Genomic DNA, 14,890 nt, shown 5'->3' on the forward strand with positions numbered 1-14,890 from the left:
AGGAAAAGGAAAGCAATATCGATAGACAGAGGCAGATGGGTCAAAAATTCTTACCCGGGAAAATTTGTGGCCTCATACTAGTGCTTATGGCCAAAATCACAGTGGCCTCCATCATCTTCTGGCTTCCAGCCCACTGGGGTTTTCCCAGTAAGGTTTATGGCCAGTCCGCCTCTGTAAATAGAGAAAAAATATGAAATTGTAAAACACTTTGAGCAAAATGAAAGACCATGTGATATTGCACATGCTACAGGCCTAAATGAGGCAATGCCAAGCATTAGAAAGAATGCAGACAAAATAAAAACAACTTTCATAGCAGGAACAACTCAAAGTGTAATAAAATCTATTAAATCAAGGCAAAGAATTGGAAGAGATGGAATGGCTGTCATCTGTTTGGATAGAAAATCAAACAAAGAATAAGTCTGCTTACGATAGAAGCAAAAGCATTAGCAATATTATTACGTAACAGTAGTAATAAAATACTTTTTTATTATGATTATTTGTGTTTGATAATGTTTTGGTTACAAATGTGTGTTCAATCTTGGGTGGTCGGCACCTAACCCTATTTTTCCCATAGGGCCTGTTATTTATATTGCACAAGGATTTCTAGGAATACAACTATCGTGCTATACGAGGACTGACTGTACTCTATTATGCCTGCCTCTACAGTGTGGGGGGGGAATACAGTTAGATTTGCATATCATGGATACAGTATCTGTGTGTTTTCTATGCATGCTTGCATGATATGTTAATCTTTGTTAAAAGCACATCAGGGAAGGTAGATAATTGTTTTCTTCCACTCCAAGGGAGAAGTGTATGTCTAAATGAATGTTATTTATGTAGGAGTTGAATTTTTTCTAAATTCTCCTTACTGTGCTCCCAAATCATAAAAATAGCATCTATATATCCAGTCCATATTTATAAATGTAATAGTTGTTGGCCAGTGCTTCCAATTTTATATCAGCCATAAAGATGCCAGCAAGAAGAAAACAGAAGGTTCCCAATGTTTAACTTCCAGAGGTAAAATTCCTACTGAAAATTGAAGCAAGTCTGGTTGAAGAGGAACTTAATGGGGAAGGGGGATCAGCAAGGCAGATTGCTGGATCTTATGCCAGACAGGCCTACTTCCAGTTTTATCTTATGGGGGGGGGGGGTAGCAACATTTATATACCGTGTAAGACCATGCTAGAATTTGGAAGTGCTGCCCATCATTATATGCCTAAAGGGAATCAGATAAATTTGTGATTTGATGCCACAGTAAGCAGAGTGTGAATAATTTTTGATCCAACATAAAGTGTTATCCATCTGCCCCTCATCTATTGGTAAAATTCCTTAAGCCATATTAGGTTCAGAGAGGATTTCAATCAATCACTGTTCAACCTATAATGCCCACTTTTGGTCTGCAGATGAAGTGAAATAACGTTAAACCAGAGAACTGTAACTTGTCTTTCCCTCTTGGTATTGTTGTCTGTAGGTAAGATGTGATCCTGTAACATTAATATTTCATTATAAAAGATTTTTTTCTGAATTTTATAGCCACATCAGGAAGTCCATCAGACCAACCGTAATCATAATAAAAAAATATTTTTCAGGATTGTAACAATGCTGTCTGTTTATAAAATTCTCCTGAATTATTTTTACATATAAACTCTGTTGAGCACACAGAATATTACATGAAAATTATTTTGTTGAATAAGCATTTAAAAATTTCTACAGTGATCAACAAGATTCACACCCAAACCTCTTCAAATAAGTGCCAAGTGGCAAAACCACTACAATGGACTTCAAGTTGTTAATATTTTCCAATTCAAGCATTGAAAGTGACATAACCAAACAGCCCACATGCTGCTGCTGCATGAACAACAACAATGCTACTGACTACAATGAAATCTCCAATTTCGGGATTGTGCATTTCTTTTTCAACAGATGGGTTTAATTTTGCATAATTTTTTAGGGTATCCATGTGAAACTGCTCTTTGCATTATTAAGAATGTAAACAACATGTATGTATTGAAAGCATGTATTCTTCTATGCATGTATGAAAGCATGTATCCCCCCCCATCCATCCATACAACTTGTAAGAAAACAGAAATTTTGGTCATTCTGCTGGTTCACCACCTCACAGAGCACCTGAAATTTTATTAGTGTCAAATAATGTTGCTCCCATATTTCCTGGCCTAGTCAGGCTGGAAACATCAAAAATCGTTTTTAGATGTTTTCAAATAAGTAATAATAATACTTGTTTGCAGTGTCAACAAGTTTTACTTTGAGTAACTGTCATTATTTCCTGTAAACTAATTATATTAATATGTTCATAATGTATCGGAAAAGCACATGTAATAAAATATTATTTGCCATTTTTTGTATTAAACTTACTCTACATAGACAATGAAGGATTATAAAATAACCAGAATTTATCTGTAAAGTGATACAGTATATTCTCATTAATTCAATATCAGATTACACAAAATGCGATGTATTTCAAAGTCATTATTCGTTTCCCAACCAATGATATAGGTTTAATATGCATTTTCGTTTGTATGGATTATTCAAAATACGCATCTACAATGAAATTTAAAATTGAGAATTTACAAAAATTAAGGATTCTTTTTAAGTTATTCACAATGAGGTATATGAAATTGCTTTCCTCACACCTAATAACAAAGGTTGCCAAATTTGTTTTTTCTGCTAAGTAGTAATTCAGCTCACTGTATGTGAGCTAAACATTAAAACAAATACTGTTTTATTTATTATATGTAAATGCCTTGTAAAGAGAGAGAAACCATATTTTTGATATATGATGTTTAATACTTGTAATCCATGCAAAAAAAGGGGTGGCATTTCTTCCCTCTAGCACTGCCGTTCATTCAGTAAACTTTGTAACCTAATGCTAAATTACACTTGCTAATTATAACTATGTAAGTTGGTTATAAAGTGCTTGCATGAAAAAATGTGTGGGTAAGCTTAAAAATATGTGGTTGATTGTAGTTGTGAAATTTTAACTTGTGTGGCATTAAATCTATTTTTTTTGTGTGCATAAATTAAGTCACTATTCATGGCAGAGATTAACCTTGAAGCTCCTTTAGCCACTTTTCTCTAATTTTCAATAATACTTTGCCAAACCAAGTTAAAAGACAAAGGATTTGAAAACCTCCATGATCAAATTCTTTTTCATAAATTAAAATTTATTTACAAATACAAAAAATAAATAAAAAAAAATTCCATAAACAGATAAAATTTTGCAACTGTAACTAAATGTACTTCATCTTGTACTCAGACACTACGCATTTTCCATCTATCATTCTCAGCTGTTCTAAAGTGATATCAAGCTGATCAGACTTGTTTAGCAAGAACACTTCACACTTAGTTACAAAGTTTACTGAAAGCAATAAAGCAAAAAAAATATAAAAAAGTGATACTTCTAGCCCTTTTCTGCTGTATTACAATATTAAACAGCAAATAATATCCAAAAATAAAGATACCCCACTCTCTTCAAAAGGTGCTGTTTATTATACAAGTCCAATTATACATAGCTCATATACATCGAGCTGCATGCCTGTTTTGGTGGAAAAAACAAAACAGCAACCTTGTTATGTGTGAGAAATTTACTGAACAACACAACTGTAACCATCTATTCACAAAAGTTTAAAACAACAAAACTAAAAGATTATTACTATTTTAAATGAGAATTATGAAAATTTAGTACAATGTTAATAGGAGTATCTGACATAAAATTAATATCACCATGTTCTGATCTTGTACAGATACTCAGAACCCGTTTAACTCAAAATAGATGTATTTTGGTCCCTTGAATTTTGAATTAACGAGGTTTACTGTATTTAATTTCAAAATAGTCACCATAAACATATGTGCAACTGCCAAGCACAATGGATAACTTGGATGAATGGATGTTGAGAGCATTTGTTTTATAGCTACTCATTTAAATGTAGATTTGAGGGAGTGATATTTCACTCCTTTCCAACCAGATCTCTTCCTGCATATTGCAACATCATGTTCCATGGAGTTCTTGTCATAAATGTCTACCAGGTGGTTTAACAGTTTTGGCTCAGAGAAACTGAACAGCATTTCACATACTTTCCATGTACAGTAACTTAGCCATTTTCCAACATCTAGCAATGCAATATGCAAATATAACAAACATTTTTTGCAAGTTCAACTAACTAGCATCATTTCTGAAATGGAACAAAATTTTGGTTACTTAATGATCCTTCATACCATTTCATCAGTTAACCATTAGTATTCTGTATAATTATAGAAAAATTTAGTCAGTTTAATAAACAAAATTTTATTTTTCACAAAAAAAGTATTAAGATTCAGTCCAGTCTTCCTTAGCCCAAATTGGTTCCTCTGTTCTGAATTCCCAATTTTCTCCCTGAAAATTTAAATCTGTGTAAATCTTTCAAAATAATTGCTGTAATTCCAAAACAAAGTTTATATTTTTAGAAAAATACTAAGTTGAAAATATGTGAGTATTTATTTACATGTAAAGTCCAGTAAAAGTTCACTATGCCACTTTGCCATAAACATATGCATCTCATTTATTTGTCAAGGGTGGGGGGTAAAAAAAGAGGAAGCAACATGGGGGTGCGATTCCTAAGAACCTTTGACTGTTACTACTTGGAGTACAATTCTGAGGCAGTTCGTTTATGATGTAAGACTGGCAATGTGGCATTATACAACTTATTAACTGCATTAATTCTGTATGGTGTGAAATGAAATGATAAATTAAGCTTACACTGCTGTTTCTTATTTACTATTTAACTACTTTCCTGAGTTACACAAAAAAAAAGTTGCTGCTAATCTATACTGGAAGAGCATTATGATGAGAGGAAAAATTTTAACATAAGATTTTTTTTCAATTTCTTGTGCTTCAATCACTGTTTATATATTTTTTTAACCATTAGCTCTAACAACAATCCATTATATGAATTTAATTTTTTTAAGGTTTTTCTTTACTATTATTACAGTGGACTTTTACTGTACTTTACCCTCAAGCTTAAATTTACATCCAATAAATGAATCATTTAATGACACTTAATATCTTAAAATAAATGAAAGCTAAAAACAAGAAATATATCATCATATATGTTTTTAAAAAGCATAAATGTAAGTTGCTTCATACCCAATAATTAAAAACAGTCACTGCTTTTTCATCATTCCAAAATGAAAGTTGCTCTAAGTTTTTCCAAAATCGATCATCCTGAAAAACACATTGGCTAATCATGCCAAAACTTTTAATACTTCAAAGTCCCACCTCTAAGAGATAGTTGTAACCAAGGTCCATCTTCAGGTGACCAGTTCTTGCACACTTCTTTCTCAAGTATATTTACCTAAATACTTCAACTAGGTTCATAATGAGAAATAAACTTATACACGATATATAAATATAACAGAACCTATATTTGAGGTTACATGCTTCAAGATATCAGTGAATAGTACAATTTATTTTTGTACAATTTTGTACAAAATTGTGTTTTGTACAAAATTTCAATATTGTATAAATAAATTATATACATATTGACTGGTCAGTGATTCTGCCCAATATAAATTGAGTAGCACTCTATAATAACCTAATTATAGAGTTTTGTGATATATATATTATTGCATCTGAAGAACCTGTCAGCAATGAAAGTTAGACACCACACTTGCTTGGTAGAAGAAAGGTTAGATTCTGTGGTCAAATTTTTGACAAAGAGTTCAAAGGGATGCTTTTTTAAAAAAATTAGCAACATATTACAGCGACTCCCCGACTTACATAAGGGTTGCGGTCTGCGGAACTCTACTAAGTCGGAATTTCCCTAAATGCTTATGCAGCACTCGCAAATTTGATTGAAGCAAAAAAGAAATGTTCGACGAACTTATAAATAGAATTATTTATTCTATTTTTTTTTTTTTTTTTTTTTTATCTCATGCGCAGGAGAAATTACAAAAACGTTCAAAATTACAAAAAGAGAGAGGAGACAGGCATAACATCAGCAAGTTTTACCTTTCAAGCATAGTTGCCAGAATTAACTCTCCAGCTAATTAGCACACCGCTGTGGAGACTTATAAGGGGTTTTTTCCAACTCATTGCAAAATTTCTCTGCTGATTCAGAATCGGCACTGGCGACTTCACTGCATATTTTAACATTGTGGAAACCAGCACGATGCTTGAACATATTAAATCGCCCATTGCTTGCCATGAACTTGCTTGGGGTTCGCCATACTTATCCTTAATATCTTCATAAATACTTCTTGCTTTTGCTTGAATGGCCACTGGACTCAGAGGCATTCGCTTCTGAATCTGATTTTCCATCCATATTATTAATAGCTTTTCCATCTTCGATATAGCACCTGAACACTGTTTTGTGATCACTGTTGATCCCTTAACATGTTCTTTTATATGCACAGTGTCCTTTAAAATAGTATTCACTGTTGAAAAAGCAAGACCTAATTCTGTTCAATAGATAACAAATTTTTTCCTGCTTCGTACTTAATCATCTTCATTTCTAAATCAATTTTGTTTTGTTTCCTAGCACTGCCACTTTCTGTTGGTCCCTTTCCCTTCACCATTATAATAAGTAAATAGGAATGAAGAGAAGATTCTGAAAATTTATTTGTTTTTATATGATTGAAGGTTTCAGTGGAGGGGGAACTCATTTCACCATAATGTAAAGACCCACAGAATTCCAGTTATCGGTATTATCACAAATACAATAAGATTAAGTTTACTACCCATTTATAATAGATTGCGCTAACAGAAAAGCCCAATAAATAGGAAAGTGCAAATTGTTTTTATTGTTTTACAGTAGTAACCTCCAGAAACGTGTTTTAGAAAAATATCACAAAGGCATTCAAAACTGATTCTTATAATTGATTCAAAATTGATAACGATGAAAGTGTAGCGCAATTTCCATTATAAAAATGACCCTTTTAGAGACATAAATAGCTTAGTTATATAGTGAAAATTTCAACTTCCAAGTTCTTGGAACAAATTACCAAAAAAAAACGATGTTATTGGGTTCACATTATGATATTTTCATACCTCCATTTATTCCTATGGGATGAAAAATACATTTCCATGTTTTTTTTTTTTGTTTTTTTTTTAAGTTTGTACCGGCCGGCAAAAATTTACGTAAAGTCGAATTTCCATAAGTCAAGTATTACATAAACCGGGGAGTGGCTGTATATTAAATATCAACATTTGTAAACTCTTGTTCCATTTTGGGCTAGGTGTGTGTAAGGAGAGAGAGAGAGAACATTTGATTTCAAGTTTTCAAAATGTACATTATCCCACAGTCTTCTGAATGGATGGCATTTTGCTGTTGTACTAGGGTACCTACTTCAAGGGTTCTAATACCCTGGAATCTCCAGCTCTGGATGGACACTGGTTTTCTTCATTGAGACAGAATCTGTTCTTCATTAAAGAAAATTCCTTATTTCCTCTTGATAAGCTCATGAATTATATTGCTTAATGCTGATATATTCCTTAGTTCTTAGGATTTACATCAAAACAAATTTTAAACAAAATATAATTAATACTTAAACTCGGGGAAAAAAATGGCTTTATTAAAAAACTATAGAGGTGTGTGTGTGTGTGTGTGTGTGTGTGTGTGTGTGTGTGTGTGTGTGTGTGTGTGTGTGTGTGTGTAAGGAGAGAGAGAGAACATTTGATTTCAAGTTTTCAAAATGTACATTATCCCACACTTAGAATACTCTGGTATTGTCTCACCACCCTTCAAGAAACAGTTTGGAGAAAATTGGGAAAAAAAAAATAAATAAATTAGCAAAATATTTTGTTTTAAAAACAAGGCTGATTGCTACAACAGTAGTTACAATTACTGATGTAGATAATTTATCTACATCAGTAAATAAATCAGGGGATAAAGCTGCTGGAGCATTCCTAAACAAAAATTTGCTATACAAAATCATGATTGGTGAAATTGATGTTCTTAATTTGTTAAAAATATAAATTCTAACTATTCTCATTCATTTATTACATTTGACTCATTCCAGAACAAATTGTGTTCTTTGACTTATTAAACAGGTGAAGAGTAGGAGAAATTTAATGAAACATATATCAACCTAAAAATAATACTCAGTTACAAAAATTATTTGCTTCTTGTTTAGTGAAAATAAGAAAGGAAGAAGAATAAACACAAAAAAACAAAAATGGCAGGGTTCTGTATGGGGGGGGATGCTGCAAATAAAGATAGGACATTGACTAAATTAAATCAGATTTCTCAACTTGACCATACAATATTTGATTTTGAACTAGAAATTTATATATTACAATAATTACTAGTACATTTTATAAGGAAACCAAATTTAGAAGTCAATTCTTTGATTTTCTGCTGATTTTCCAGGTTTTTGCTCAAAGCTGTGTGTGTGTGTGTGTGTGTGTGTGTGTGTGTGTGTGTGTGTGTGTGTGTGTGTGTGTGTGTGTGTGTGTGTGTGTGAGAGCAAGATATCTGTCGAACTAACTCCGTGATTTTTTTTTCATTAACTTATGTAGATTCCTGATTCCAATAGTCATTAAACTCCTCAATGTAATTATGATGACTGTGGAATGGAGATATTTACTGCATATACCATCTGTTTTGTAATACAGTATTAAGAGCAGAAGCATTCCTTTTGATGCTTCTACTAAGGTACAGATGCATCACTGCCAAAGATGGAACAAAAGGAAGAGGTGGTCCTCAGTAGGAGATATGGCCACCCCTAATGTCAATGCAGGTTTTGCACCACCTGTCCATACTTAGAGCAATGTTGTTGATAAGTTCTTGCAGTAACATTGTCCAATCCTCTGTCAGCGCCATCTTCAGATGATGATTTTCTGGTGGGTGTGGACGTGCCACTAGGTATCTCCCCAGAGCATCCCATGTGTTCAATGGTATTTAGAATGGTGGAACGGGCAGGCCAATCCATACGAACAATGTCCTCACTTTCCAAAAGCATATCAACAGCTGCAGTGCAATGAGGTGTGGCGCTGTCATCCATAAACCCGAACTTGAGGCCAATGGCACCTCGGAACAGACACGTATGGGGAAGGATTACCTCAGTACAGTAGCATGCACTGGTTACAGTACTGCCTTGCAATATCTGGAATTGTGTACGTCCATCCAAGATAATGCCTCCCCAGATAAGAACACCTCGACCGCCATATTGATCCCTTTCAGTGATGTTTGCGGGGTGATACTGTGTGCCAACCTCTCGCCAGATTAGAAGCCAGAATCGCTGCTAAGACAATCTACTCTCATCAGTAAAGAGTACCTTAAGTAAAGATTTTGTGGTTGTAACCTTTAGAAATAGTGTTGATCCTTAAGTTTTGCACACCAGTGTATTACAATTGTTTTTTTATAGAAGTTTTTAGTATTACAGTATCTAACTTCAGTTATCTTAGTATTGATGTATGGGAAAAATTCACAGCCCATATTGTGGCAACTCTGGTGAAGGGTATCCCTAATATGCACTTAGTAGTAAACTTAGTTTACTGAGTCTATGTCCTACTTACACAACTATGAAACAAAAATTCCTGTTAGATATATGTTAAGAAAATTTTACTTTGTGAAATTTTCTAAACTTATATCTAACAGGAATGCAAAATAATCTGTATGTAACCCTCAAAGATAATTTAACATGCTTCTTGCAATAAACAGGTTTTAAAGGTCTTTCATGAAACAGGTCTTTCATCAGATTTTCTACATCATTATTTAAAGAAAATAAAATATATAAATAAATAAAATTTTTAAAAAAATTGGTGGTCAAAATGAACCATTCCCTAAAATGACCATCAGTGAGTTAAGTTCATAAAGAAAGTCAACTACTATCCAGTCTTTTCCTTACCTTATACGAGAGAGCATGTAAATACATGACTAAATCCTGTGGCAGAGGATCTCTATATGTGCGGTAACAATCTACACAGTATGGATCTTTGGTTACTTTCTGTGGATCAAATATATACTGCTCTGCAAGCTTCTGATAGTAATCATAATCTGTATATTTCTGAATAAACAGAGCTGATGGATTGTCTTTGGCAGTTCTACACAAATCTAGAACACAATTAGCAGTAGTTCCACATTCAGATTCTTCAGTTACAGCTGAATCACCTGTAAGGTAATCATTAGATACTGTAACGCACATCTTATTTTCTTGCATTAACTGACTTCACTAATACTAAAATAAATGAAAAGAATGCAAATGATTATTATTACAATTGTTTTTTTATAGAAGTTTTTAGTACTGCAGTATGTTACACTATGTAACTTCAGTTATCTTACTATTGATGAATGGGAAAAATTCACAGCCCCATTACCAAGCAATCACATTAGCATTTCTTATGTGGTTGCTAGTTTATAAATTACACTGTTCATAATGGAATAATTTTTAAACAAGCAATTCAAAGAGCATGCAGTTAGTGAGTTTCTGACTACCAATAAGTTATATCCTGAATTTGGCACTATGAACTGGGGAAAAAAAAAGACAGTCCATGGAATTTTGCCATAAAACATCTCCACATATAAAAATATTCAAAGTCCAAGCACCAACTGATGAAGCCATGAGATTGTTTCTGGGACTCTATGGGTATACCACAATGAATTTTTTGAAAAAGTAATCAATCAATTAAGTCCATTGAACAACCCACCTCTCAGTCTCCCAAAAAAAAAATCAAACAAGGACTGGTAAGACTGCAAATTTTGCTTCAACATATAATATACAACCTTACTGCAGCCATGCAACAATGGAAATAATTTCATCAGTCACTGGAATTTGAAGTTGTTCTACATCAACCCTATAGTCTAAAGTGGCCCTACGCAAATTTTTTTTTTTTTTTTTTTTGTTCTCATAATTTAAAAATCATCTGAGTTAATATATATGACTCTAATGAGTAAGTTAAATCTGCCACAAAGAAACAGCTGGCCAATCAACTGAAGGAATTTTACAGAATGGTATACAAAACTTGATAAGTACAGGATGAAATGTATTGAGTTAGGCAAGATGTATACAGAAAACAAATAATCAAATTAAAGACAATTTTTTTTTTATTTTCAAGTACATTTTTTTTTCTATCTGATTTATCTCTATTCCTTCAAAGAATGCAATAAGAGGCATCACTTTTCAATACACCCTCAAACTTTGGATGGATGAAAATTAATCAATTCTTTAGTACAATGTTTCCTAACCCTAAAATATTTGTGTGCATTACCTCTCTGTCAATTATATCAGAATCAGTTTACCCTTTTAAGTTTTAGTTATGAAAATGCTATTGGGTAAGCCAACAGCCTTTATTCTTTTTGGCTTACCTCACAGCCTTTACTGTTTTTACTACTTCAAGGTAATAATCATTAAATTTTACAGTCCTAGAAAAAAAACAAGCTGTTCAAGATGAGGAGTGGTACTGCCAGTTGTGATGTGACAGTAAGGCAGAGATATTCCAGCTCAGTGTTGGTAAGCTTAAGACAGAGATGTGGCTCTGTGTTGATAAGATTATTTTGTTTTATTTTAATCCAACCGGCCTCAAGAATCCCAACTGCAACCTCTTTCTTCATCTTCTAACTAAGAATTGCATGATCACCTCCTGATAATGTTTCCTGTACTATGAGTCCTGTGGTGTCATCTAGTTCATGGGTAACGATCAGATTTAGGAATATTCTTACCCTTAGTATTGTTCCTAGTATTTTCTTAGTATTTGCTCCAATCAGCAAGGGGCTATTGAAAACATCCATAATAAGACACGCATATTTGCTCACCCAACTATCTGTTACTTAATGAGGTTCGCATTACAATCTTCTGGCTTGTAATATATGCCCACTCTCATTTTAACTTTGCATTCAACTACTTCACACCACACAGATTTTATGCTAGCATGAATAAATTCTGAATCTGCAAAAGCTTTTGGGGATCATGCTTATTAAGCTGCTTTTGATAAGATGCATGACCCCACACCCCACCCCTTTTGTCCTCTCTATCCTTCCAATACATTGTACAGACAATAATGAAACTTGTCATCCCCTATTTCTGGGTAACACCGTGTTTCAGTTAGCTCTATAATATCAGTGTTAGTTGTCCTAAGCAGGAGTTCAAATTCATTCATTTTACTGACACTCCTGTAGACTCATTCATTCAAATTCATTCATTTTATTGACACACATTTAAGACTAAGTATTCATGTATAGTTTACTACTCTGATGCACTCTTTGAATTAGCAATAACTTCCCATTCATTTGAAACATCACTACCCTTCACACACCTTATCATCAGCTTGACCGTTGCAAGCAAAGCAGAACTCAAGATGTGAACAATCATTACTATTTGCCTATACGTCACCAAATAACCACATATTTACAAAGCGTAAATGGCAAATCTCTCTCTCTCTCTCTCTCTCTCTCTCTCTCTCTCTCTCTCTCTCTCTCTCTCTCTCTCTCTCTCTCTCTCTCCCTCTCTCCCTCCCTCCCTCCCTCTCTCTGTGTGTGTGTGTGTACGCACACAAACTGTCAGCTAATTCACTCTCCCCCTCAAAACTTCACCCTGAAGTGTAAGGTGTGAATTACAGGAAATACATCACCAGCAGATATATCTGCATTACCCATACATCTGCACTACCCATTTTGCATATTTTTATAAAAAAGACTACTTTTCTTTTTAAGGGGATTTGCAAGATGAAAAGGTTGTTATGGGGGCAGATATAATAGAATATGGGTAAAGAAGGGTATACAGCTCTAAATTTCAAACAATAAAAAGTGGAATAAATCAGAAAAATCCTAATTAATAAAATAGTTTTCAATTCACAAAAAATCCAAAAATTAATTTTTATTAGAAAAGGAGGTTGGGGGGGGGGGGATCTGCCAGATACCATGTGACAGTCTGTTCCATTTAGGGGATGACAGATGGGAAGGCTAAAAGATGTATGCTCTCGCTGAAGTCTGAGATTCTGCACTGCTCAAAGTTATGAGACCTAATCAAAAAATTATAGCTGAAATAATTTTTTTTTTCACATTAGTAAAAAATTATTTGCATTTTTTATTTTTTTTCTAAGAGATTTAGAAAAGTCTTTTGTCCAAACATTTGTTGATCTGATAAACCAAATGAGCCAAGAAAGTGAAATAACTCAGAAGGGGTTATCATCATCATCAGCCATTTTCAATCCAGTGGAGGATGAAGGCCTCTCCAGCAACTTTCCAGTTCCTTCTGTTTTGAGCACTGGCCATCCATTTACTACCCAAAAACTCATGAATTTCATCTATCCATCTCCGCCTTTGTCTTCCAGGTTTTCTTCTAGCTCCTCTTGGATACCATTCTGTTATTTTCTTAGTCCATCTGTCATCATGTCTTCGAGCTATGTGTCCTGCCCAAGACCATTTTATTCTTTAGTTTTGATAAGAATGTCCTTTACTTGAGTTTGCTGCCTAATCCATGTGTTTCTCTTGTTATCTAACAGTCTGATTCCCAATATAATTCATTCCATTCTTCGCTGTGTAGTTCTCAGCTTCTCTTCCTTTCTTTTGGTGAGTGCCCAAGTTTCACTTCCATAAGTCATGGTGGGGAGTATACATTGGTTCATTATTTTACATTTCAGACAAACTGGGATATTGCTCTTCAGTATGTGACTATTTCCTGAATGCTATCCATCCAAAATTTATTCTTCTCTTGACTTCCAGCCATTTATCATTATTACAGCTAATAACTTGTCACAGATAAGTATATGACTCCACCTTTTCAATTACTGCTCCTTCAATCATTATTTCCCTTTCTGTGGCATATTTGTTCATCATTACTTTTGTTTTAGCCATATTCATCTTTAGTCCAAAATCCTTACTAACTGTGCATAACTGATTAAGATTTTCCTCTAATTCTTTGGGATTGTGGCTTATGACCGCAATGTCATCTGCAAATCGTAAATGGTTTAGGTACTCTCCATTCACATTGACTCCTTTCTGCGACCAGTCTAATCTTCGGAAAGATTCCTCAAGGGCAGCAGTAAACAGCTTCGGCAATATTGTGTCTCCTTGTCGAACTCCTTTCTCGATTTTAAATTTCCTACTGTCCTTGTCTAGTCTAATGAAGGAGGTAGCACTCTCATATATTTTCTTCAAAATGATAATATATGGGGTATCTATGCCTTTGTCTTTCCAGTGCCCGAAACATTGCCTTATGCTGTATGGAGTCAAATGCCTTTTCATAATCCACAAATGCCAGGCATAATGATGTTTTATATTCATTTGCTTTCTCCATTAGCTGTGATATTATGTGAAGGTGATCCATAGTTGAGGATCCTGTCCTAAAGCCAGCTTGCTCTTTCAATTGATTCTCACCAAGTATTCTTTCTAATCTGTTAGTAATGACCCTTGTGAACAACTTGTAGATGTGGGATAACAAGCTAATTGGTCTATAATTTCCAATTTCTGATTTATCTCCTTTCTTATGCAGCAAAACTATGATTGCATTATTCCACTGCTTAGGCATCACACCTCTTCTAATGCACTTTGTGAAGAGCCTTGCCAGTTTTTGTGTTATGTCTCTTCCTCTCAATTTTAACAACTCTACAGTAACTTTATCTTCCCCCGGGGCTTTCCGATTCTTCATTTTCTTCAATGCATGTTCTACCTCATCAGGAAGAATATCGCGTATGTCGTATGTGTTGCTACTTTGCAATCCATCTTCCCCACTGATGGCATCATTCCCTCGCTCCTTGTATAATTCTCTATAGTAGTCTTCTGCTATTTGAATTATGCCTTCTCTGCTGTTTATAAGTACACCATCACTATTCTTCAGTTTCGGTATCATTTGTCTTTCTGTATTACTGCTCATGGCTGCTGATTTAAATCCTTTGTTTTCCCTTAATGCTTGTTCTACTTTTCTTGTGTTAAATCTTCTTATGTCCTCTCTGAGTCTC

At 34.0% G+C, this 14,890-nt stretch overlaps 1 protein-coding gene across 1 annotated transcript in view; it reads right to left on the bottom strand.

The window, feature by feature from the left end:
- Positions 1–4,278: 4,278 nt before the first annotated feature.
- The window catches only part of RluA-2 (RluA pseudouridine synthase 2), a 137,602-nt gene continuing 126,990 nt past the window's right edge, over positions 4,279–14,890 (bottom strand). The window contains exons 12-13 of the mRNA XM_090381048.1: positions 9,844–10,106; positions 4,279–4,390 (exon numbers count right to left, since the gene is read on the bottom strand). Of these exons, the coding sequence (XP_090237174.1) occupies positions 4,325–4,390; positions 9,844–10,106 (329 nt within the window). The 3' untranslated portion in view covers positions 4,279–4,324. The remainder of the gene's footprint in view (positions 4,391–9,843; positions 10,107–14,890) is intronic.

The sequence above is a fragment of the Mastigoproctus giganteus genome, chromosome 9 (genome assembly GCF_048544385.1).
Source record: "Mastigoproctus giganteus isolate SK-2022 chromosome 9, ASM4854438v1, whole genome shotgun sequence".
Lineage (NCBI taxonomy): Eukaryota > Metazoa > Arthropoda > Arachnida > Uropygi > Thelyphonidae > Mastigoproctus > Mastigoproctus giganteus.